This window comes from Meriones unguiculatus, chromosome 9 (assembly GCF_030254825.1).
Source record: "Meriones unguiculatus strain TT.TT164.6M chromosome 9, Bangor_MerUng_6.1, whole genome shotgun sequence".
Classification (NCBI taxonomy): Eukaryota; Metazoa; Chordata; class Mammalia; order Rodentia; family Muridae; genus Meriones; species Meriones unguiculatus.
Window position 1 is genome coordinate 71,349,175 of NC_083357.1, and position 27,022 is coordinate 71,376,196.

Genomic DNA, 27,022 nt, shown 5'->3' on the forward strand with positions numbered 1-27,022 from the left:
ATCCTGGGGAGGGCACTGCCTTCAGCCTGCCCTTTATCTCAACAGGGTAGCGTGAACCTTTGGGGTCAAGGGGGGGGCTGAAAACTTCAAGGTAATGTCCCTTCCCTACTTACACGCTCCCTTTGCCGCTTTTCTTGGCTGTGATTCGAAAGAAGGCAAGTTGCTCATTCCTGGAAGCGCAGACCAAATAGTTCAATGTAATCAATCACCTGACCCTCCCCAAGCTGCAGCGGTTTCGACGCCGGGACCCCAGCTGACTAGAACTGCCAACGTTCTTCTTCGTATTTCTCAAGTATACATTTGAAAGGCCAAAGGGAAGCCATCTGATTTACTCAGCGTAAGAACGAGCCGAGGTTAACATACCTGAGCGAGGCTTCAGGCCGAATGGAGCTGTGATGTTTGCAGTAGGAGACACTGAGGGTGAGTTCTCTCTCATCTGTGGAGTGAGGAGGAAAAATAAATGACTGGGGGAGGGGTGAAGAATTATTAGAAAATCACCCTGGATTTCCTATGGCTGCATTGTGACAATGCCTTGGCTTTTAAAAAGTATTCTGTAAATGCCTTAAGAGGGAGTGAGTAGAATGCTTCCAGGCACTGTGGTGAATTGCGTTACTATTACTGTCCTTGTTGCATTGCAGTTTTGATGTGCTCGCTCTAAAGCCATCTTGAGGTTGGCACAAAGCTGGTGATCCACCTCTCTCATCTGACAGAGCTGAGTGCAGAGCACATCTAACACGGGCAGATGACACCGGCAGTGCTGAGCACGCAGCTCATCTGCACAGAAACTGCATGCGGAACCAGTCCAGGTGACACCTGAGCAAATGCCATCTTCAGTATGCCGTTTTCGGTAAAGACATCCCCACACCTGGTTTAAAATTAATCTTCAGTTACGTATAAAAGACAAGTGAACTTGTGACGGTGAGTGAAGCCAGTGAGAGAACCCAGAGACCTTCGCTGACTCACTAATCCTAGACTACCATTATCCATTCCCGTGAAAGACACTGCAGTTCAGTCTTCATGGAGTACCTCAGCTGCCATTAATCTTCAGGATTCTTACCTCACTTGGAGAATACTGGCTTCCATTACTCTGGAACATCAGATCACTTCGCACCTGCAGGGACAGATAAATGTGTAAGTTCTGTTGGGTTGTGAGAAAGAGGAGCCACGGACTAAATCTTTTTTATTTCTATCATAGCCCAGGCCCAGAAGCACACACTGGCAAATGTTGAATCAGTCTTCGTGTTAAGTAGCTAAGAAACTCATATTTATGCTTTCTAAAGCTACGGAGCTGTATTATCAGAAAAAAAAAATGTTTCTGAAGGATAGCAAAAATAATAACACATCTCCCGCACAGGGACCCTTCCCCAGGACCTATGAGCACATCTTACTTAGCCAGGCTACCCAACTGTCTGCTAGCTCCCTTCTCCATTTAACGATGGTTTTTAGAAATGGTCCAAGCAAGTAGTTCCAAAATACACAGAAGCACATTGGGAGCTTTTAATGAGCACACATGCCTGAACCCTGAGTAACTGGTCATTCACTCAACCAGTTTAATATCAGTTTGCTTTGGCAATCACTGGTTAACAGATGTGGCTATGGAAGCGAGCACAACTTTTACATATGTACTCTTTAATAAATAAAAAGTTTGGGGATAAGTAATAAACACCCTCCTTTACACCACCGTAAAAATGTGAATCTAAAATGCCCAATCTGTTGAGGAGTGCTATTTAAAAATACCCCTCGTCTACATGAACCAAGAGAAAAATCCATTTAGAGTAAGATGCCTTTCATGTCCCTACCCAATTAGAGGGCCTTGTTGGAACTCCAGCAAGTGGCATAAGGCTTACCCTTTAGGCGGCTTCTGCTAATTTTCCCCACTGTTTCCCTCAACCTCCACCATTCAGTGCTACTCATGCACAAGCAGGCACGAGGCATTCTCACTTGTGGACAGCCATGGCGCACAATTTCTCGTGGCCAGTCTTCTCAAGTATGCTTAAGGCAGCTCACGTGACGTGGAGGCAGACCCCTCTACAATCCTCGCCTCATCTCTCAGTCATGGCTACACACTGCCCTCGATCCTTTGAGGCCACTCTTGCACGTCCACATCCAAAGTGGCCACCAACTAAGCATCCTCCCCTCTGGCTGCACTCACTATCCTTTCCCGAAGAACACAGAAAACAGGCTCAGGATGGCAAACCGGGGCAGAGTCTTCTGGAAATGTTCCCAGAACATCTTTTATTTCCTCAACAACTCTGCTACCTCATGGGTCTGACACTCAAAGCCACACCTAGCTCAAGTAGGCAATGAATGTTGGCACACTGATGAAAAGGGGTGTAGACATGTAACCAAATAACAAGTCGGGCCACAGATACAGGCCAAGGAAGACACAGCTTACTTTCCGTTCCCCCATCTCATGACGTCAGACTAGCTGTTCATCCCCTCCTCTTGAAAGTCACAAAGACCTGCCTGCCTGTCACAGGCCCAAAGTCTCCTTGAGAAGGAAGACAATAATACCGTAGGCCAAATACGACTGCTCGCCGAAGCAAAGTATTCTAAACTAACAGAGAGCATCGTAAGCCCAACGGAGATGAGTTCAGGAACCTCTGACCCCCTACAAGCTTCCTTTCCTTCCTTGTGCTCTGGCAATCTTGTTTTGAGATGGGGGGGGGGGTCTCACCATGAAATAGAAATCCTCCTGCCTCAGTTACAGGTATGCACCACCACCCCCGAGCCAGACATGCTGTACCCGCCTTGACCTGACCAGAACAGGAAGTTGAAGTGTGTGCAGTTACCGCTCACAGGCTCCAGCACCTGGCTTTGTGCAGGGATGCCAAATGGAAATTAGACGGCGACAAAATCGCGAGCTGGGCACAGTCTATTTTTAGTGCACACCCATCCACTTCTGTCCTTTTCTATCTCCTTCCACATTCCTGGAAGCATTGCTCATGAACTCGTAAGTATGTTGGCTTCTCCCCTTCTGCCAAGACAAGCTTTTAAGGAAAGGTTCTGAACCATCAGCCCTCGCTATGGTCTGGAGCGTGACAAGACTTAATACAAAGAGGCAATAGAGTACGGTGGAATAGTCGGGCCCTATTTGTTACCATGGAAACGGACCCGGTCAGTCTCTTAACCTTGAGCTCCACGCCCTGCACCCATGAATAGGGTCATGCTAACGCCTACATTTCCTAACAGTCATCTGGAATATACACCACTAAGAGCAGGACCTTTGTTGCCCTTCAGGCTTCCTCAGTGAGATACAGTAGCACCTAATAATACCTATTGAAGAGATGTAAACACAAAGTCCTGACTTCGTGAAGGTTTGACTTGGAAAATCTCTGCTTTACTCTGGTGTAAAAATGCACCAATCCAACCATCCCTATTTTGTTTATCACCTTTATTTATTTGTTTGTTTATTGAAGCAAGATTTCACAGAAGCCCTGGCCTGTCCCAACCTTGTCATGTAGCCGAAGCTGCCACTGAACTTCTGATCCTCCTGGCGCAGCCTCCTGGTACTAGAGGTGCAGGCCGCCGTGCCATTTGCTGAATGCTTTCAGTACAATGTTCAATGAGTTACTTCAGATCTTATTATAAAGCAGGCATTATCTGAAATGATTTTACCCCACTACAGGCTAACATAAGTGCTCTGAACCCATTAGCTAGGCAAAGCAACAGTGCTCGCTAGGGTAGGGAGATTTAAATGCATTTTCAGGTTAATATTATTTTTAACTTAGCAATAGATTATTGGGAATAGAAACCCAATGTAATTAAAGAATTAAGTATGTTGATAAGGCCTATAAAACAGAATCTGGTACTCAGGAAGGTCTTCTTTTTCTTTTACCCCATTAGGAATAAGTAGGGTTTTGTTTTTTTTTTTAAATGTGTATTTGTTTGTTTTTGTTGTTTTTTGAGACAGGGTTTCTTTGTGTAAGCTTGGCTGTCCTGAACTCACTTTGTAGACCAGGCTGGCCTCAAACTCACAACAATCTGCCTGCCTCTGCCTCCCTGAGTGCTGGGATTACAGGTGTGAGCCACTGTGCTTGGCCTGGAATAAGTGCTTTCGAACAGGGACATAATGGTTGAACTGTGCTCCAGAGATGCACTGGACGCTTTTGTTGTTGTTCTGTCTAGACATCTTGTGTTCTTCTCACCCAAAAGTGGGAGACTGAAATATATCTGCCTAAGACAAATCCCTATTTACATACAACCTAACACTGAAATGCTTGAAGGTAAAGGAAAGTGATATCTATGCTCTCAGCTATTTCAAAGAACTGTGGATGTGGAGAAAAAGGGAGAGAGACCAAATAATACAACAGATATGGGAAAACATCAATATGGGTTGAAATCTCCTTGTCTGAGAGGCAAGGGACTGGAACTGTTTGGACATCAAAAGTCTTGGGTTTGAATTATTTGCAAATAGGTAGTAGCAGCTTGGAAACAGAACCTTTATCTAAATAGCTTGTTTTCCTTTCATGGATCCCTTGTACACATGGTCTAAGGAGAATTCTGTTTTCAAGCACATCTCGGTTTGTTTGTTTGTTTGTTTGTTTTTCAAGACAGGGTTTCTCTGTGTAGCCTTGGCTGTCCTGGCATCTGTGTTTTAGCAGTGACCTGTCTCACGAAATCGAGTGCACAATTTTATATTTGTGATGATCTATTACTGCTAAAAACAGTTTCAAGTTTTATTACATCTTGGATTTGCAACCTAAGGATATTTAGCCCATAATTGGAAAATCTAAGAGGAAGATTATATTATTTTTATAACTTTTATAGAACCCAGTAATTTATTTTTATAATCTTTTTAAAAGTCAAAATATTTCTAAATATGAAACTTTTTTAAGAAGCGAGTCTGCAGGGAGGGGGTGGAGTAGTTAAAAGCTTGGCGGTTAAGAGCACTTGTTCTTTCAGAGGATCTGGCTTCAACTTACAACCACCTACAGCTCAAGGAGACGGGATGACCTCTTTGGACCTCCGTGGAAACCAGGCATGCACGAGGTGCATGAGCAAAAAACTCATGCATGTTTAAAAAATAAAATCTTAAAAACAAAATGAGAAACAAGCGCATTCTAGTGTCTGAGCATAAGAAACCCAGTACAGGGCAGCCTGCACACAAAAAGTCTCATGACTTTCAATCCCAGTTCATTTGCTGACACATGAACAGAGGCACATGAACAGGGGCAAAGGCGGCACTGTGGTTCCGTCTGAAGATCACACCAGTAACAGCAACGGAGTGGGAGAAGAACAGCCAGCTTTTACCTGTCCTCTGCTACGAGATTTCTCCTGAATCATCTCATCTGAGCCGCACTATAGCTATTATTAGATTGAAATTCGCCGAAGATAAACGTAGAGTTTAGAGGGGTTAAGTTAAGCTGCACAGAGTTAGCAATTCAGAGACAGAGTAGCAACACAAAGTAATTACTAGTTCCTGCCCGTAACAATTGCAACCATGCCCTCTGCAAACCCGGGACCTCCCTTTACAATTATTTTATCTCGGTCCTTTTACACAGACATGTTGGGCATGGAGCACTTTATTAGAGAGCCGGTACAAACACTGGTGTGTTAAGGGATCTGGGTATCTGAATCGGCCATCTCAAACCCACGCACTATGAGGAATGGGATAGACTGTAATAGGCTGTGTGGTGGTTTGAGGGAGAATGACCCCCACAGCAGACAGGAACAACCGTGGCAACTGGGCCAGAGACCGTTCTCGTGATACTCTGGCAAAGGATGTGGCCGATTTCGCCCATGTCCTAAGAGTCTACCTGAGGCTTAACTGAAAAGTCTGAAGCTAACTTCAGTGGCAGGGAAGTTAGCTTCCCTGAATATCTGAAGACAGCCTCCTATTCAGCCCGTTGTGTAGTTAGGAGTACGGACTCTTGCGCAACTCTGCCATGAAAAGTAGCAAGCGGGACAAAAAAGACACACAAGATGCACAGTTTGAGAAGAAAAAGAGCACCAGAATATTCCATGCTGGAGCCCAGGATTGTGCTGAAAGAGATGGAGACGCTTAGTGCCAAATGGAGCAAAGGGAGAGAGGTGCTCTCAGGGCAAGCCTCCACCCAGGAATCTCAAATGTCTGGAAAAGGGCCCAGAGATTTTTCTGGCCCTAAAAAAAGAAATAGATCAAAGGTTATGTATGTAAAATTCAAGGAAGGAGTCAGGCTCCATCCAGGGAGGACTGCTGAATTTGGCAGCACTGGCCAGCTGGTCCAGTTTAGAGTAGGATTCAGGATCCAGGAGTTAAAAGGTTGTAGAATACAACTCCAGGGCAGTGGTTCTCCATCTGTGGGTCATGACCCCTTCGGTGGGGGTGGGGTCATATGTCAGATATCACACATATCAGATATTCGCATAACAATTCATAGCAGTGTCAAAAGATTACGAAGCAGCAACGGAACAATTTTATGGTTGGGGGTTACAACATAGGGAGCTGTATTAAAGGGTTGAAGCACTAGAAAGGTTGAGAACCATGGGTTAAAGAGAGCTGCTAAGGTCAAGAGTATGGCAGGAGAGAATCCTTGCATGGAGGCCCTAAAAGGTTACTGCATGAAGCTATGAAAATGAAGCCTGGACTGTGTTGGAGGCCCCAGGATATTGGAGGGGCCAGAGACATGGGATGTCTGCCAGAGACAGCTGCATCCAGGGGATGGAACCAGCCTGGGAGACAGAAGTGTATTGTAGTCAACAGAATTGGAAGGGCAGAGCCATCTGAGCTCTTTGGCATCAGACAAGGAATTATAGGATCTGGTTTTTCTTTGGCCCACTTCCTTCACTACGATCCTATCCCCGCCTTCTGGAATGGTAACATGAATTCTGTTCCATTGTAGCTTGGGATTATGTAATTTGCCTTTTAATTTTAAAGGGTTTACAATGAAGAGATTGTCTTGAGTCTCAGAAGAGACGCTGAAACTATAAAAGACTATGGGACTTTTAAAATTGGACCAAATGCACTTTGCGTTATGATATGACCACAATCCTATGGGCCCAAGGAATAAAACATAGTGGCTTGAACGAGAAGGGCTCCAGTAGGCTCCTAGATTTGAACGCTTGGTCCCAAGGTGGTGGAACCATCTGGCAAGGATTAGGAAGCATGGCCCTTGTTGGCACATACATGTCAGTGGAAGCGGGCTTTGAGGTTTCAAAAGCCCATGCCACTCCCAGCTGGCAGTCTCTCTTTCTTTATCTCTCTCTCTCCCGCCATTTCTCTCTGTCTCCTGCTTGTGGGTTAAGACATGAGCTCTCAGCTCCTGCTCTAGCACCACACCTGCCTGTCTACTGCCATGGCCCCTGCCATGATAGTCATAAACTCCACCATGATAGTCATAAACTCCGCCATGATAGTCATAAACTGCTGAAGATCCAAATCAAACGATTTCTTTTTATAGACCCTAGTCATGGCGCTTTGTCACAGTAATAGAAAAGTAACTAAAACAGGCTGTAATTCCTAACTACTAATTCCTAGGAATTAGGAATTCCTAATTCTTAGCTCAATCCTGGGATAAGCTTTCTCTAGGATCATTCCTAGTTTTATGTAAAACCAAAAAAAAAACCCAAAAAACAAAAATCTGTTTTCTCCATGGCCACCCAAATTTCATTCCACACAACTCAATCTAACTTACCCATATTCTGACCCCAAAAATTCCCACCAGCTTCTCATTATAATATCCTTTTGTGTCGGGGTATGTACCTATGTACACACCCATGTGGAGGCCAGATGTCAGCATCTGGAGTCTTTCTCCATCTTATTTTTTTTGAGTCAGAATGTCCAACTGAACCTGGGGCTTTACCAACTCAGCCAGGCTGGCTAACCAGCAATGCTCAGAGATGCTCAGTGTCCACCTTGCAGCACTGAGATCACAGACACTGGCTGCCATATCTGGCTTTCCACACAGGCGCCGAGGATCTGAACTCAGGTCTTTATGGTTGCATGGCCATCTATCTCCCCAATGCCGTAGTCTTTTAATCTTCCTAGACACCCTCAATTAATTTCATCGTGTCCTACAGGTCCTTCATTTGACCAGACTTCTCTCTCAGCTCTGAAGTCTGATCAAATGGGTCTCCCTCCCATTTCTGACCCAGAACAGGCTTTCCTATGCAACTCAGGGGCCACTGCCTGATCCACTGAGTCTATCTGGGCAAACAGACTCAGAGAATCCAACCGAAACAGCGAGTTCTCATCTTTCAGGGAAGGTGAGGGACAATGGATCACTAGAACTAGGGAATTAAAATCAGGAAGCGGTCCAAAATGTGTTATGAGCAAATCCTGCTACTGTCCTCCCCAAGGCAATGGCAAGCTCTGTCCTTACCTCTGGAGAGGTCTCCAGCTGCAACTGACCACTGTAGGAAGGCAGAAATAAAAAAAAGAGTCAAAGCGGATTTTCAAACATAAACCCATCATTGTAAAAAGGAAAAAAAAATACACTAAATTTTTAAGGTGAACGTACTTGAGAGCAGGATCAGGTAATTCTAAGGTTTCTGCTGAGCCCATGGGATACAGGTTCAAAATGCTTCTCTCCGTAATCTTAGTGCTTAGACTATAGAAGAGGAAAAACAGGAGTAAAATCATTGAATTTCTGATAAATTCTACCATCTCCATACAGTCTAAACACTTAAATGACCATCAAAGCTTGTCTTCAGGACTAACAGAATTTTTTTTCCTAATGCATATAGCTTTCCCAACATAGTTTCCGATCAGTTATTTATACTGAACTCCAACTTATATGCCAAATACTATGGTCATTTTCAATGAAGTCATGTGCACTGAATTCCAACTTATGTACCAAATACTGCGGTCACTTCCAACGAAGTCATGATTTTCAAGGGTCACATATAATTTAATTTATCTAGAAGATCACACACTTGCAGACGCAAGCCTAGCTGCCACAGTATTAACACTAGGGCACTGATGGCATTTAGTTCTGATTACGAAGTCTCTTTGATTTAGACTGCTGTACATAAAAAATTAAAAATTCATCAGCTCACAAGAATATTACCAAAAAAAATCAAACCTGTCAAATTTATTGTAATTATCTTAAAATAAAGAAAAAAAATACATGAAGTAGGCAACACAGTGAAAAAGAAAGTGTCCAACGTGAAAGAATTTCAGCACAGCCACTGACAAAGATGCCAGTCTAGTATCACTTAGAAGTCTGTTGGGATGCTCTTTTACAATACATGTTCCTGACAGTATCTAGTTCAAATATGAAATGGAACCTACAACCCAAATCTTTAGAAATATATTGACTGATTATCATATATCTGGCACTACCAAAAATAAACAGAAGTTCTAAGTTGCCGTTTTTTAGTAGAATTTTCCTCCTGTGATTATAAATCAGTAGAAACCTTTTGTGGCATCTGTCATATCTGTTTTCTGTAAATGATAGCAAGAGCAAGAACCCCATACAAATGTCACGAGAGCCAAGGAAGCATTGTTAAAGACTGAGAAGACAGAAAGTGATCTCGACTGCTGCAACAATCTGACTCTTTTACTTCTGGATCTTGGGGGAAAGGCAATTAAAGGACTTCACCTTGTTAGAAGATATGAGACCAAGTTGGGTATAAATATTTTAGAAAGTGGTGTAATGTCCTCAGTAAGTAAGCAGGCTTCATCTACACACAAGACCTGGGCCAAGAACAGACATGCATACCCGTTGGGATCCTGAAGAAAGTCTTCTGCCGCCCTCAGTTCCTCAATCATCGCTATATCCAAATCCCGCTCTTTGGATGAACTTAGACTGTAACACAAAACCAAGTGTGAGCGCTACCTGCTCACAACATCTTCAGAGCATCCCATCAACCTCCCAAAGAGGGTTTTGACAAATTCAGCACTGCAATGAACACATTTCGGTACCCTGCAGATGGGTCCTACACAGATGGGAGGAATCTCTGGGCAGGGACATCCCAGTTCATCTCCATCCTCTCAGGATCCCATGGCCAGTCAGTCCATGGACAAAGCCAGGGGGCCTCCACACTTTCCTGAGTTCTGTAAGATCAGCCTGGCTCTCCTGAGTGGAGTTGTATCAGCTCCAAGGCTTCCAACTCTGGTTCCACCAGCATGGCTGAGTTGTGTTACTGTTATAACATGAGGCCTCAGTGTAGAAGAGTGGCTGTTGGGCCTGAAAACCAACTGTGGAGCTTATAACACACACCAGGCCCAAACGCCTAAGCAAATCTAGCCTCAAGTAAAGAGAGTAGTTCTAGAAAGCTTTACAGGGTCCTGACTTTATAGCCAAGGTTGAGAACACATGTGAAGTTGAAAATGGGATTTCCCAAGATTTCCTCCTTGGCCTTGCAGAAGAGTATCCAACAAGCAGCTATTAAGACAGAATGATAGAGAGGGACTTCTCAGCAAAAGAAACTGGATGACAGTTGGCTATTCTTGCCACACAATGTAGCCCAATGAATCTCCATAGTAGAGAACGTTTTTAACAATCTGACCAGTTCTTTTTAAGGAAAAAATAATAATCCTAACCATCTATAGAGGAAGGTTACCGAGACCTACATATATCCCAAACCATAGAAAGCAAAAGCCTATGAACTAAATATCTATCCTGTGCTACAGGTTCCAGGTCAACTTTATGGAAGACATTCATTTTCTGGTGAGACATTCATTTGCAGCCCTGAAGATCTGGCCAAATAAATATTTATACATAGTAGACAACAACAACAACAAAAAGATATTCAGTTGGTACAAGATTCCTCAGGGTCAAATGTTAGCCTTTTGTGGCCCTGGAGACAGAAGCACGACCAATCTGTGCTCCAATTTCATCATCTGCAATATGGCAGACAAGAGAGCTTATAGGACTGTCATAAAAATTAACTGAGCTTTGGCCTATAAAACAAAACAGTGCCAGGAACACAAAATTTAATATGTGACAGTTGTGACAGTTATTCAACTGGCAACCAGGACATTGAAGAAATGCTTTTCAAAGATTTGAATCTGAAGGCCCTGGCTGATGGGACTGGCTCTCCAGACATTAGGTCTGGCTACAGGCTTCTTCAAACAAAATGGAAGGACGGTAGAAGATGTTCTCACTAATACATTTTTATTGACAACCTCAATTAAAACTCCAGGCCAGTGAAGAAGCACAGCTTTCCGCTGGGCTGGGCTGTGAATGTACCTTCCAAACCTTATGTGTAGAAAACTCACTGCCAAAGGCAGCAGCGTCAGGCATGGGACCTTCATGAGGGAATCAACAACCACTGAGGGGAACAATGGGTGCCATTGTTACAGGAGTATGCCCGGGGAAGATTCTAGGATTGCCCAAAGAAATGTGGATCAGAATCTATCAGGACCTGACTGCCAGTGTGCCTGAAGAGGGGGGACGGCCCATGACCCAGCCCTGGCACTCACAGTCCCTCCATCGGCCAGTGCACGTCCTCTTCTATCCGCAATAGCTCTTCACAGTCTTCTGCCTGGTCCTATGGACAGAACACATGGGCCTTTCAATGCAGAGTTAAGACTGGCTCCCAGTCCGTATCCATGGCAGGATAATTCCCAAGAGCCAAAAGGCAAAAGCAAGCCAGGAGTTCACTGACATGCTACAGACACATAATGGAAGGCTCTTGACAAGGAGGAGATTCTTACATACAGGAGTATGAAATAACACACACACACACACATACACATGCACACACATACACACGCACGCTGCATGATTCTACACATAGGAGCTACTTACAGTAGTCAAATTCATTGAGATGGAAAGCAGAGCAAAGCAGAGGCAGAGAGAGCACAGTGGGACAGATCTGATTGGCATACAGGGTTTTGGATAAAAAGGGTTTGGGAGGTAACAGAACAGTGTACACTTTACACAAACTGCAGTGTGCAACCGAGATGTGCCTAAGAGAATCCACGGTGGTGGGGTACAGGTAGTATACATTCGCACATCAGCATTTGCAAGGTCAACTAGGGCAGAAGGACCATGAGTTCAAGGTCAGCCTGCACTACCTACCAAGACCTTGTCTCCAAAAATTATACAGGTAAAAGATTTTATGTTTTATATGTATTTGACCACAATTAAAACTTAGAAAATTAAAGACAGAAAATCATAATAATGATAAAAAAAAAAAAGCAGACTGGCCACAACTTCCATTAGATATAAGCAAAAACAATTTTTTTCTGAGTTCCTTATTTAACTCAACTTACTGGTATTTGACAATAGAAAAATGCCCTACACTGAATCCAGTAGTTTCATGTGAACAAAGTCAGAGGTCACTTAAATGTTTCCCCTGAGCCTCCTGCACCGAGGTTCTTCAGAAACACTGCAGTGTGCCTAAGTGACTGCTTGGAAGGCTGTGTCCACTGTGGGCCTTCACGTTGTTTCCCTGGACTTTCTCCTCAGATGAGGAGAATGTCCTGGCTGCGCCAATACTGGCAGGGAGCCGCCCTGGCGTGGGTGCATTTCCCTATTAGGGAAAGAACATCAGGCCGGGAGGCACATCTTCATTGGTTCTGCTGAGTCTTTAGGATCAGACTTTCCCTGAGGAGGGCGTTTCAAAACAAACAAACACTCAGATCTTTACTGGAGCAGCTGTGCTGTCATCATACAGCAGTCCATACACACACCGACTGCACGTCACCCTACAAGTGACAGCGCAATCCATGAAGACAGACTTCCGGATGACAAGTCCAGAGCACCATGTCCCCGTTCTTCTAGGTTTCAGCTAGCAAAGATATGGGTGTTTTCAGTTTCAAAGTGAAAGGTCACTAAAATATGTAGATCTTCTTCAGAACACAGAATAGGTCAACATTTGCTTGCTGAGCTTTCCCTTTTCCTTCCTTCCTTCCTTCCTTCCTTCCTTCCTTCCTTCCTTCCTTCCTTCCTTCCTTTCTTTTTTCCAAATTAGGCAGCATTTGAGAACTGGACGGCTCACAAAAATTCATCTGTGGTCTTCAAAGCAGTGCTGGATACTTGTGAGTAACACACACACACCAAAGAGAGACCCACACACGGAGTGATTGGCTGGCACATACAGGGCCCCGGGTGAGGAAGGATGAGGGGCATTCTGCCTTCTGCCTCCAATTCTCAGGGTGTTTACACAAGCGTTGCTGTTGCTCCGCTTCGTGCACATTTTCATATTTTTGTGCCTTTTGTTATTTCGTGGTTCAAAATGGGCCCCAAATATGATGTTGAGATGTCTTCCTAAGACAACTACAAAGTACCTCATAAAGAATTGACACGTTAGATAATTTTTACTCAGGTGTGTGTTAAGAGTTAGGGAATCCCATCTGAATGGACAGTAACATGCAGTCATTCGTGAGGTTATGCTGCTCGTGGTGGTGTAGCCATCTGAGGTTGGTGAGCACACAATGACGAAATTCTGTAACAGCGAGGGTATTTCTCAGAACCTATATCTATCAGGAGAGCACGCCTGACTTGACCGTGAGCCTGCGTCTCTAAGAAGAAACGCACACGAAACAAAGCTTTGCAGTGACTGACAAACATGTGACCAAAGGCTCCTAGGAATCCGACTCTGTATTTTCTCAAACCAGACTGGCTCAGCGGCACTGCATAGTGCAATATGCACAGTGGATTCGTACATTATAACCAGTATGAGTAACAACAACAACAAAAAAATTTGACCATTGTAACAAAAGCACTGGAGGCCACCTCAGTAAGTCAGGATTACATAAAACATAGAGTTTTCAATGGCCAATGTGCTGGCACAGTCACACAGGTCACAAAAAAAAAAAAAAAGCAAGCCTAACAGATGCTTGCTCCCTGAGTATCTGTTCTCAGGAAACAGCCATTTCCAGGGTGTTTGACATCCTGGAACTCTCTGAACCCAGGGGACTGCATGCGCTGCTAATTATTTGATTTCCTTCAGAATCTTCCAAACCCATTTTTCAAGTGTTCCATCTTCAGTCTCATGAAGTGAAGGCAAAATCTTTTTTTTTTTCTTTTAAGATTTCCTTATTTATTATGTACACAGTGCTCTGCCTACATGTACACCTGTACGCCAGAAGAGAGCGCCAGATTTCACTATAGATGGTTGTGAGCCACCATGTGTTTGCTGGGAGTTGAACTCAGGCCCTCTGGAAGAGGAGCTGGTACTCTAAACCACTGAGCCATCTCTCCAGTCCCATCTTTCCGTGTTCTCATGACTGAACTGTCCCACAGAGCTGACAGACAGGGGTCAAGTGTGGGGGAAGCTTGTGGGAATGACCTGAGAGCAATGTAATCAGATTTGTATACTAAGAAAATAATGGGTGGCAGGATATAATGTGTGCTTGTATGTTACATGCACATACACATGTATGGGGAGCCAGGATTGTTGAAGAGCTGGAGTGGGCACCTGCAGCTCTCAGTGAGACATGATGAGCTCAGCTGAAGCCATGTTGGTGGATATCAGAGGATGGAAGTCAGAAATGAAGGTGAAAAGCTGAGATGCTGTAAGGATTAAGTGTTTTCTGTTTTACCTCTCCGTGTATTTCTGTAATAGTTTTAGACTGTCATGCGGCACAAACTAAGTCCCGTTTCATTATGGAAATATCAAATCTTTTACTTCAGTCTCAAGGGCATGGAGAAGGCTACAGCACACACATGTCTCAGGGGGCATAAATGAAATTCAGCTTGTTTTTCCCCCACCCCAGTGACCTTGACGGTGATACCCGGGAAGGTTGGTTAGGCTGGGTCAAGCTGGGTCAAAGAATAAAACAAACTGTCAGAAAACATGGATGAGGGGCTGTCACAATAGCGCAGTAGGTCAAGGTGCCTTCTGCCAAGCCTGATGATCTGAGTTCGATCTCTAGAATGGACATGGTGGAAGGGGAGGACTCCTGCCAGCTGCCCTCTGATATCTGTACAGCAGCCATCTTGCCAGCCCACGGAACTGACACATTCTGAGCCACATAAACTTTTGAGCTTCCACTTTTGGATATCAGGGTTTTGGATTAGGGATCCTCATTCCATAACGTGTACATGAACACTCAAACATCTGAAGAGGCCAGCAAGTCAGGACATTTCTAGTTCTAAGAATGATGGATAAAAGAACGCCCAGCCTTGGGCTCTCAAGTTAAGCATTCACATAAAACATGGTGAGAAAAAAAATGAATTCTGAGCTCTTACAAGTGATCACAGTCATGCTGGTAAATCTGCTAACTTGTGAGGCTCAGTGAGAAAGAGGAGGCTTAACGATTTCTGAATCAGGAAAAAAAAAATCACTTATAAATAGACAGTCTAGAGACAGGCATAGTTGAGCCAGTTCCCAATGTCAGGAGTTGGGAGGGGGGAGGGAACAGCCTTGAGCTTTGAGAAGACACACTGAAGGCTTGGGAAGCAAACAGTAAGCTGGACTGGAAAGTTAGACTGAAATCTTTGAATTTGAATTCCACGATGCCAAGCAGAAAACAGTGAGTCGAGCCACAAAACCTTGCCTTAATATAGTTCATAAATCCTGAGTGGAGAGTGTTTGCCCCATCAGTGAACTGGTCTCTTTCTTGTCCTGAGTTGTTGCTGTCCCCCAAAAGGGAAGGCTTTGGCTGAAATTCTCCTGTCAGGAAAAGGCAGAGAAAGAAAGAAAGTGTGACTTCAAGGACAGAAACAGGGAGCACACACAGGTCCTCAAACCAACAACCAAATTTCTCCCTCACCTCCCGGCACTTTATCTTCTCTGAAGAATCGTGGGAGAAGAGGAAGAAACAGAAAATAAACAGAAGACCCCAGACTGAATTTTAAAGGTCAAGGCTTCCTTATGGCTTAGCTCCTCACGAAAGGAATAAAATGTCCCCTCATGTTCCTGAAGAATCGAGACAATTATGAAAGAGCTTTTGTGCCCCAAGCGGTACATGGCTAATCATTACAAATCCTAAATTCAACAGACTGTAACAACATGACCAGCTGTTCCGTGGAAACTATTATGCTATTTACAGACATACCTGGGAGTACATTTTAGGGACTAAATGACTTCTGTCCTCGAACAACCAACAGTCTTAAGAAAATGTGGGACACAACTAGACAAGGGGCCCGAATCCAACAATAGAAATTACTCCAAGAAAGGTCCTGCGGGAGCACGAGCATGCTAGGGAAGAAATCATCTGTCCTGGCAGGCGGAGGGCAAAGAGTCAGCACAGAGGATGCTTCTGACTGAAGGCAAGAAAGCAAGCTGTCCTTTGAACAATGAGTCCACAAGATACCCATGTTGGATGGTAGGGGATGTATTAGGAACAGCTTATTTATTTCGTTTGAAAAAAAAATGTCTCTGGGGTGTAGTATATGAGACAAGAATAAATTTTAAAGAAATTAAAAATTTAATAAAGAAAAATTCGTCTCAAACATGACCTCCAACACTGCACACCGTTACAAGGTTTACATGAATGAATACAGTGGTAGTTATATCCTCTGCAGGTATTCAGTTGTATTTTGGCGTCATGTATGGTTTCCATCACAGTCTCTATTTTAACGCTACCCTCAAGCTCTAAAATTTAAAAATCTAAATCTGCTAGTCATGTGTGATAATGGCTCCCTCAATCCCAGTACTAGTGAGGCTAAGGCAAGAGGAGAGACATTAGTTCCAGGACAGCCTGGGCTACATGGATAGACCTTGTTTCAAACAAACAAAATGAAACACAAGTGTCCTGAATCTAAGAAGTGAAAGAAAATATGAAAACAAATGTTTAATAGCTTCAAAACAGCCCTCTAATCACTACATAAAACATCGTGGGACCTGGAGACACAGCTCATCAGTTACGAGCACTTGCTACTCTTACAGAGGACCCGGACTCCATTCCCAGCACTCACATGGAGGCCCATATCCATCTCTAACCCCAGTCCCAGGAAACCCAATGCCCTCTTCTGACCTCTGCTGGTACCAAGAACGCACATGGCATGCTTACATACATGAAAAAACAAACAAACATGTACATAAATAAAATAAAATGAATAAATCTAAGAAATAAATTTTTAAACTATATTCATATTGGGATTTGGTCTATAACTGATACTGTTCTACATTACTCATAAAACATTCTCCAGTCTCTATCACAAATCATTAGTGGTACAAATCATGAATGGTACAGTGCTCAGTAGCTTGATGATTCACTTGATGATTATTAAAATGCCAAAGAACCTGAGTTACAGAGAAGCTTGGAGGCCAGCTAATTTACCCATCTTTACAGGGGATGGATGAGGCCGACTGACTTGGCTACGGTCAAACAGATTCCCGAGCCCATAACTCAAGTGCATTTCCCGCCCTCAAGTATATTAGATGTGAGCATGGGATGACGTCTGTCTTATGAAATGATGGACACGAACAGGCCCAGCCCACAACGTCCCCATCCCCAAGAACACCCATGTTCCTCTCTAGCTTAACCCACATGGACAGTTGTCTGCCAACCACCAACTTCTCACCGAGTCTTGGAGATTTATGACAGCAACTAGAGTTGTCCTAAGTCTTATCCATCATATCAATATTTCCTCTTCAAAAATGAATTTAAGGAGATGCCCATAATGTTCAGGATGAGGACTCTCTTATTAACTGATAGGAGCAGAGCTGGCTTGTGAAACCACAGGTAAGTCATTTAAACCCTTTGGGCTTTGTTCCCCAACCTCTAATATAGTCAGAAGAGTTTTCTTCCTGTGGGCCTGACAGCTGGCTGACAGGATATATGATGTAGAGAGTAATGGACCATCTCCACATCTGTACATGGTGCTGTAAACAAAGCGAGCAACCTCTCCACCCGTCCCTCTCAGACCTTTAGCAGGGGCGAGATGATGGCATGCGTCCTCCTTGATGGTCTGGTCTTCCTCCATGATGTTCGACATGGGCGCATTCAGGCTAACTGTGTCCTCATCAGAGGGCTAAAAAGATACAGGGAATCACGTCATTTCAGGGGAGAGAGAGGTCTTGTCGACGCAGACAAAGCAGCACGCTGGCTTTGCAAGCAGCATAATGAGTAAAAGACAGCAGAGATAAGTCCTCCCGTGGCAAACTCAAAAGCAGCAACCTGATGGTGACGTCTAAGTCAGGAGAGTGGCTGCTGGGATGGGGGAGGGAGGGTTTCGAGTGAGACTTTTGGGACAACTTTGTGAATGAAAGCTGGCCGTGAGGGCAGATTACAGTGCTAGTCCGGCAACGTGCACACACCTCTAACACACGCTTGGGCTACAGTCTCTAATGGTTTCTCCCTTTCTGAGCTTACAGCCAGAGTCAAGGCACTAAAGGATCGTGTAATACCCAACATGACAAGGGAATGTTTGCAGACAAACCAACACATTAGCCCTAAGTCACACTCTTAGCACAAAAGGCACCCTGTTGTCTGACAAAAGGCTGATTTACCAAAACTACACGGAGGTTTCATGTGGCTCGCCAAACAAAGCAGGCAGTCACCCAAGGGTCCGTTTTGCTTAAAATATTAAGGATCAGTGTCCAGTCTCGATTTGCATTGAGGAAGCAGCACTAGGCAGGTGATAGTGTTATCAGGTATATGGTATCAAGTAAAAGGACTGGTGTTCTGTGTGACTTTCAGAACAAAGGTTCTCTGAAGCAAAGGGAGACAATTCTCTCTGATGTCTCCTCCACCGTACTAACTGACAACGTTTACGCAGAAAATCTATGACTACCACAAGTTAAGATATAGAAGATCCTCATTTATTTTCCCGTCTCCATTTTATTGTTTGCTATTTAGTGACAAGTGGCTGTGGCTCTTTTCACTCTTGGACACATGCACAGACTATTTAGAAACACAAGAAAGCAAGCATGAATTTCACTCACTGAGCAAATATCCACAGATCCTCACAAGTTCTTGCTTAATTATCTTGACAAAAATATGTGTTTACTATTAAAACACTAATAAAAAAAAGTGGGGAGTGATCTTGGCCAAAAAATTTACAAATAACAGATCATGTACTATAAATCAAAACCCTACCACTTAAAACAAAAAAAAACAAGTATCACAGAGATGTACTCAAGACAATAAGCCTAGCTTGTGAGATGAGAAAAGCAAAGGAAGGACTCATTTTATTCTACTGAATTATAATCCTTTCTACAGTCCCCGTTCCCTCCACCCACCTCCTACCCTTACAGTTAGCAAAAGTCCAAAGACATGCATTTAATTAAAGGGAGGGGGAATAAATCCTTCGGCTCTCTTCAGAATACTATTAGCATCCTACTTACGAGTGAGGGAAAGATAATGAAGTTCTTTGTGTAATGTTTTATTAATGAACTTAATTACTCTTAGAAGAGAGATAAAGGACAGCTTGTTTTAATTTAATGGAAAAGAAGCCCAGGGTGGGTAGTTTCTGCAACAATGCTCCATTTGAGGGGACTTATGAGTTTTCATGAAGTCCAGGGGGTTAAATAGAATGCAACACAGAAAGCAGTGCGTTCAGCATTCCCACCCAACCTGGGAACCACAGCCAACTGTCAGTGTGGCTTCAAGTGGGCTGCTTCCTTATGCTGACACTGGACGCCTTTCTCTTCTGCTAGCTCTTCTTCAAGACGTTACTTTAAAGAAGATTCTTCATAGGAAAAAAAAATGCTGGGGAATTTTACTCTGTTTTCAGTGCACGTGTGTTTGTGTGTGTGCGTGCGTGCTCATACACACGTGCATTCCTGTGTGTGTGTGACACGTGTGGAGGCTGGAGGTCAATGCTGGGCATCTCCCTCACTCGCTTTCCACACTCCTTTTGAGACAGGGTCCCCTCACTGAGCCTGGATCCTACTGACTTAGCTGAGCTGCTTGGCCCCCAGCTCTAGGGATCTCTTAGTCTTAGTCTTCCACACAGGGGGATTACAGGCTCCTACCTCTGGGCCTGGCTCTTACAGGGGCTCTGGGATGAACTCCACTCCTCATGCTTGCCTGGCAAGCAGTTTACAAGACTAACCTGTCTCCCCAGCCACTGGTTTTAAGCTGTTTTCCCTTTAAGTATACTACTTCACAGCACATTTTGTAGAAAATAAACTTCTCTGCTCACTAAAGATCGGATGATAACTGGGGGAAAAAAGAGTCTTCCTGAAGTCACATTCAATAAAAATGTGATTTCTTTAGATGAAGTAACTGACCTAATCATTGCATCCTAAAGGACCCCCCATGGGATCTAACAGACTATACATGAGGCAATAAATGAATAAATGAATGGTATGCTCCACCATTAGACTGACTCAGCTGAGCTCACAAATAAATTTATTTTCCTGATCACAACACAGCCGAAGTGCCAGAAATACAAACATTGTCTTTTAAACTGTAGGTAAGGGCCAGCGAGAAGGCTCAGCAGGTTAAGGTAGTTGGTGCCAAGCCTGATGACCTGCCTGGGTTCAATCCCTGGAACCCACACGGTGGGAAGGAACTGACTCACACACATTGCCTTCTGACCTCCATGCGTGTGTTGTGACACCCTCTGAATGCACGGATTAACTTGAATATTTTAAAAATACAATAGCCGGTTACACACTTTTCAGTGACTAAGCTACTCAAACACAGTGCACGTTTGATTCCTCAACCCTTAGAAATGGGTAGAACCACACTTCCCTAAGTTACCCTAAAAGTCAGGTATACTTATAGGTGTGCTTCATACTAGGACACGGTCCTTTCAAAATATTTCTTTAGTATTGAAGGATATTCTACACAATGTGGGAGTGAGATAGGCAAAGGACAGGGACGCTACCTGTGGGTTATTTCCACAGTAATAGGGTCCACAGAGTGACAGCAGCTAATATTCACACAGCCCTTAGGGGTTCCAAGCTGCTTTCACGAAATGTGATTGAACTGTCCACTCAAATCATTCAAATGCACCAGCGGCTTCTGCTGGAAAAAGTCTTAGTGGACACAGACAGATGGGCCCAGAACGCAGGACCATAAATACCATGGTCACCAGATTTACCTCCGTGGCAGATAACCGCTTATCACCATTGTCACTTCCAACCCCCGAATCAGAGTCCTTCTTACTGGGGTAGACGTCATCGTCGTTCAATTTGTTTGGGAAGGAATTAAAAAAAAAAAAAATCACCAGTTAATAATGTGATTATGACTTCAATCTATAAAACTTACCATTATTATTGTAATTATTATTATATGGCAACTAGTTGGTCTAGCTGTAAGATCTATTAATACATGGGCACAATGAAAAGCACACACTTATAATGAAAACTTATACTTGCTGTGAATTCTCTGCATTCAGGGTTTGTCCCTCCTCCAAGGGACAACTTATTTCTTTGAAACAGTTACCAATTTTATTTCATTGGGGCATATACTAAAAACAGTAAGATATGCACTTGTTTTATCTTGTAGGTATCAAAACATTTTCAATCATTCTGAAAAACCTTTCTGGTGATGAATTATACCTTGTAATGTAAAATAGCCAATATATATTTAAAGCATTATTATGAAAATGCCATTAGGATAATATGGAATTTCAAGTCAGTCTTGTTTAGCAAAAGAAAAGACCTCTGCCTGGAGAGAACTCTTAAGAAGAATCGGTGTCTCTTTAAGTGGGTCACCGTGGCTACTATGTTCTTTGGGGGCTCAAGGCCCGTCTTATACCACAAATGACCCAAGGATGTCTGAAAAGGATTCTGACACTTTCACATGAAACTGGAAATGGGGGGGGAAAAAAAAGTATCCACGCTGCCTTTTAAAAACTGAAGCCTGCAGCTAGTTACTAAGATTCAACCAACAGCGTGCAGGCACACAGACAATTGATGACTCGTATCACGCTTCAGCTTGACAGGGTCATGAAGATCAAGAACCGCAGGTTTGAGACAGCACTTTGCTGTACATACAGCTCAGGCTGACCTCAAATCTACGATCCTCCCAACGCCATCTCCTAAGTACTGGGATTACAGGTGTATAGGTCACCACACCCAGCTTACTAACAGCAATTTTAAAATTTAATAATTTTTTTAACAATAATTTAACGTGGCTACGGTAATTGCAAGCATAAAAAAAATCCATTACAGATCCTATTTACAAGCATCCACAGATGTATTCAGGAAGGACTGATTAATGAGGACAGGGTACATTAGAGGAATTAGAGTCTCTCTAGCATCAATTTTGGTGTGCCGCACTACTTTCTCAAGCTCTGGGTCCTAAACGTGAATCACGAAAACGAAGCAGATGGACTGTGACGTCAAGTCACCTGGGCAACTGTAGCTAATAAGCGGGCTCTTCCTGTTCACTCACCTGTCTTCCACATGCTGGTGTAAATGAGGCCTCTCAATGGCGTGGAGGTAAAGGGAGTCGGTTGTCTTCATCTGGCATGCTTGTATGCTCAGATACTTAAATATGTGCACCTTTCCTTTTGTGCAAATCTGTGGAGAAATCAGTAAGACATACCTATTTCCGAGTGACAAAACAGTGTTTGTTCCCAATCCCTGACCATGTAATCTAATCTTCAGTCTGTCATGGTGAGTAACCCCCTAACAATGGACACTAAATATACAAGGATTCTCCAAATTCTACTTTGAACAGAAAAATCATGCTCAAGAAATCCCTAACATTTTGAAATGACTACATTCTAACAAAAACATACTTAAGTAAAAATAGTGTAAAATTTGTTAAAAATCAGACGTAATAGTCTAACGACAAAGGGTAAAAAAGCACAACTATTTTCGTGTCCACAGAGAGCAGTTGGGAGCTTGCAAGACAGCTGGGCACATGCTTTTAATCCTGGCCCTCAAGAACATATTACCCACCCTATTTGTAGGCCATGTACTCTGTGAAAGCTTCAGGTGTTTGACTGACTGGGTGGTATCAGACCTGTAATTCTTGAACCATTCAAAGATGATGGCACAGATGTGGGCACAGATGTGATGCCGCCTAGAGCAACTGACTAGTCAGGTTCACTGAAAGCTTCCCTGTGTCTGGGGGGAGGATGCTGCCTGCCTTTCATCATGCCTGGTGCAGTTCTGGGTGTGCGGAGAATTGAAGCAGGGGCCCTGTGCTGAGTCACGGGAGCCACTCTGTGCAGGCCTGGCCCCAGCTCTGGGCCGGTCCTCACCTGAGCTGGAGGGGACTGCAGAGGGTTGTTCTCAAGGAGGAGCACTTGCAGCTGCTTCATCTCTCTGAAGCAGATGGGGATCACCAGTACTTTGTTGCAGGAAAAGTCAAACTTTACCAAGGGGAGTTCTACGAGTTCTGAAAGAAGAGAAAATAAAGGGTGGGGGTGGGGGTTAAAAAAAAGATTTAAGCATCCTCCCTAGGGTACTCCTTAGTGTTTAGCTTCTGTAGGTCTGTAGATTTTTGTATGGCTATCCTATACTGAACATGGCAAAACAGGACAGACACCAGAAGTGGTGGAAGAGAGGAAACAGGATGGGAGCCTACTATAGTAGGGTCCTCTGAAAGGCTCCATCCAACAGAATGGAGATGCTGAGACTCACAGTCAAACTTTGGGCAAAGTGCAGGGAGTCTTACGGAAGAAGAGGGGGTGGGGATAGAAGGACATGGAGGGGATAGGAACCCCACAAGGAGACCAATAAAGCTAAATACTCTGAGCCCAAAGGAGTCTTGCAGAGACTGATGCACCAACCAAGGACCATGCATGGAGAGGACCTAGACCCCCTGCTCAGATGTAGCCATTTGGCAGCTCAGTCTCCATGTGGATTCCCGAGTAAGAGGAGCAGGGTCTGCCTCTGCCATGAACTCAGTTGTCTGCTCTTTGATCACTCGCCCCTGGTGATGAGGCCTTGCCAGGCCATGAAGGAGGAAGATCCAGGAAGTCTTGATGAGACTTGACAAGTTATGGGCAGATGGCAAAGGAGAACTCCCCCTTTCAGTGGACTAGGGGAAGGGGATAGGGTGGAAGAGGGAGGGAGGGTAGGACTGGAAGGAGTTGGAGGAGGGGGCTTCAATCTGGATATACAATGAATAAATTGTGGGAAAAAAAGGGGAATGTCAGAAAATAGCAGGGTCAAATGCTACACGTTCAAAACTTAACTCTCTGTGTATCTAGAGATGCACAATTTAGCAGAATCAGAAGTAAGCTGTGCTAATGTTTGGTAAATACGGTGTGTGTGTGTAGTATTTCCCGTGGTGGGGGAATCTTTCCCTGGGTGCTCAGTCATTATAAACTGTACTGGGAACGCTTGCCATTCATATTATCTCAAGAGCCTGTTTTCTTCCAGCACAGGAATCGCATGAGCCATGTCACACAGAACATGTTTGTTCTAACTGAACCCTGTTTCCTGAAGCGCCTGCTGGCAATGAATGATACGCTAATTATGGAAAATCCTTATCTAGTCAATGTCCCTGAGTTGGCACAGGCCTAGAAAGAGTTTCAGTAAATACGTTCCTGATTTTGTCAGAGGCTGCCACCAACACCACCCTAGCCCCCTCCCATCCCCCGGTGTTTTCTAATTTAGGACTTTCCAAAAGGACCCATAAAATGCCCATCTGGCTGGGCTTCATTCTACGTTGCATTTAGCCTGAGGTTCCTGCCCAGTGGCACGGTAAACACTCAGTAATTTCAAGCATTCGAACCAACACTGGCAGCTGCTGGGCACAACCTCAGATATAATCCATAGAGCAAAGTGAGGCTCAAGCCATACCAGAGCCTAGGGCGGTGCTGGCAGATCTCTGAGCTGGCTGGCTGGTGACCACAGTGGGGTCACTTCAGAACGGTGCCCAGCACTTTTGGTATGGGAGCTGTTGAAGGCGAAAACAGAGTGGCTGCAGATACTTCTGGCCTTCTAAAGGGGAAGAGAGCCAGAAACTGGACAGGGAGAGGACCGGAAGGAGAGGACCAAAGCCTTTAAGAAGCCCTTAAGAAGAAATTAGTTCCTCCTGTTTCTGTTCTTCCTTCTCTTCCTCCTCCTCTACCTCCTCCTCCTCCATCACCTTCATGGCTCAGGCTTTCAATCAACTCTTTAGCCCCCCTAACACCACTTCTTTGGGTAAGTGCTGCGTCTTCTCAGAACTCAAGGACCTAGGAATGATAGGTGCTTTCCATCTTTCATACCTCAGAGCTTTATTACTTGGTCTTACGGAACAGAGTAAAGAGACCAAAGCTCTAGGGGGAGGAAGAACACTCTACCCCCAGGTCTAAAAGTAAAGTCCACGGCAGACTCCATAAAACTCAGAAAATGCATTTCAAAACGTGTGTCACGGAATCTCTTTCCACACAGGTCTGAGCAGCTCGTGTCTCCAGTGGGGATACCATGAGTGTCAGGCCATACTCCTAAAGGTTGTTCTGACGAAGGCTGTGGGCACAGGGAGGAGTAACGGGGCAGCTGTGCATAGTGGAGGTGGAAGCATGAGAGTGAAAAAAGAGGGAAGGAGGGTCCTGTCTGTTTCTATTGCTGGGATAAATACCATGACCAGAACCAACCTGGTGAGGAAGGGGCTTATCTCAGCTTACAGCTTACAGTTCATCATAAACGTAAGTCAGGGCAGGAACTGATGCAGAGAGCACGGAGGAGTGCTTACTGGCATGCTCCTCCAGGCTTGCCTAGCCTGCGTTCTTATATCACCCAGGACTACCAGTCCAGGGAGGGTACCACCCACAGTGGGATGGAGCCCCTCCCCCCCCACATCAAACATTCATCAAGAAAATGCCCCCGCAGACTTGTCTACAAACTAATCAGGTGAAGGCATTTCTCAGCTGAAGTTCTCTTCCCAGATGCCCAAGCTTGTGTCAACTTGACAAAACAAAACAAAACATAAACAAACAAACAAACCCTAACGATTAGAGTTTTCCTGTTACACTTTGTAGACCAGCTAAGAAGGACTGGGATTCCCAGGGCAGGATGACTTCAGAGTTAGGCTGTCTCACTGGTGTTAAAATTTAAAGAGACTCTGTGTTCTGTGGGACAGGGCTTGTGTGATTCCTTTGCTAGAAGAAAAGGGGCTTTTTAGACAATAGCGATTACACAGCCAGTGTTCTCAGCAATTCTTTACCAACTAAAATGAAGACTCTGAATCATGATCAGAGGCCTATTCGGGGGAGTAGAGAACTCACGGGTAAACAGGTATGGGATGCTTTTACAGTGGCCACTTCCTTGCCCTTTGGTTCCAACCTGTAGTGGTATAGGGGAAGGAAAACCCTACGGTCTCACCGCAGTGATGCACAGGAGGTAATGACAAGCCTGCAAGGCTGACCCAGAACAGGTCAAGAGGTGGAACAGGTAAAGAGGAAGGAAGCCAAAAGAGGGAAAAAAGAGGACGTGGAGAAGCAGGAAACCAGGAAGAGGAAGGCAAAGAAGAGGAAGATAAGGAAGAGAGAGAGAGAGAGAGAAAAGAAAGAGAAACAGGAGGAAAACAGAAGCAGGAGAAGGATGATTGGGAGGAGAAGGAAGGAGAGGAACAAGAAGTAGAGAGGAAGAAGTAGAAGGAGGAAGCTGAGGAGAAACTCCACATTTCTCTCTCCATTCAAAGAGAGGCAAGAAGTATTACCTCAGTCCCTGCCATCCTATCTGGAAAAAACACACAAACCTGACTGGGGTATTGGGCTGCAAACTTCTATTTTTCCCCCTCCTCACACTTGAACTGAAAACATAGGAGGAGCAATTCAAGAGAACAAGTGTAAGTAAATATGGAAGGTCATTCATAAGCTGTCTGATGGTATCAACACTTGTCAACAGAGTTCTCTAGACTGAGGCAGAAAGAAACTTGATATTCAGAGGTTTGTTTGTTTGTTTTTTTGGTTTTGGTTTTTAATAAAAAAGGACATTAAGTTTTAGCTTTGGGTATGTTTTAGAATATCAAATCTGAGAAAATATAATTATAGAAGGCAGAGTTAGTTGTAACTGATCTTTTTAGGGAAAAGAATTTTTCTCAAGGTGAGAGAGAAAGCGGTCAGAGAAACACAGGCGTGGGCTCACGGGCACTTTCTCTTCCCCCTGCCCCACACTGCGGCCACCCAATGATGTAATAGGTTTTTCCCTTGTGGAAACGGGTTCAATTATTTATGACATTTCCACAATGATTACCACAGCAGCTTCAATGCAAAGGGGCTTCTTAATGCCTGAAAGGTTGTACTTTGCAGATGTGCTGTGAATTAAAATCCTGTTTGTAGCTATTCCCATTATTACCTTGTAGTTATTATTAAGGAACAGTTTTTATATACACTCAAAAAAAAAAAAAGAGTCT

The 27,022-nt window shown here is 44.1% G+C and overlaps 1 protein-coding gene across 5 annotated transcripts in view; it reads right to left on the minus strand.

Moving 5' to 3' along the window:
- Positions 1-27,022, minus strand: part of Lrch1 (leucine rich repeats and calponin homology domain containing 1) — a 173,227-nt gene that overhangs the window by 34,673 nt on the left and 111,532 nt on the right. For 3 of the 5 annotated variants that reach the window (XM_021647051.2, XM_060391443.1, XM_021647050.2), the window contains exons 5-15: positions 22,935-23,071; positions 22,118-22,245; positions 20,820-20,883; positions 17,693-17,798; positions 15,377-15,492; positions 11,351-11,418; positions 9,645-9,731; positions 8,442-8,531; positions 8,304-8,334; positions 1,058-1,111; positions 364-436 (exon numbers count right to left, since the gene is read on the minus strand). In XM_021647051.2, the coding sequence (XP_021502726.2) occupies positions 364-436; positions 1,058-1,111; positions 8,304-8,334; positions 8,442-8,531; positions 9,645-9,731; positions 11,351-11,418; positions 15,377-15,492; positions 17,693-17,798; positions 20,820-20,883; positions 22,118-22,245; positions 22,935-23,071 (954 nt within the window). Of the gene's footprint in view, positions 1-113; positions 171-363; positions 437-1,057; positions 1,112-8,303; positions 8,335-8,441; positions 8,532-9,644; positions 9,732-11,350; positions 11,419-15,376; positions 15,493-17,692; positions 17,799-20,819; positions 20,884-22,117; positions 22,246-22,934; positions 23,072-27,022 lie in introns of all 5 variants that reach the window. The other 2 variants (XM_060391444.1, XM_060391442.1) reach the window with 1 other exon arrangement.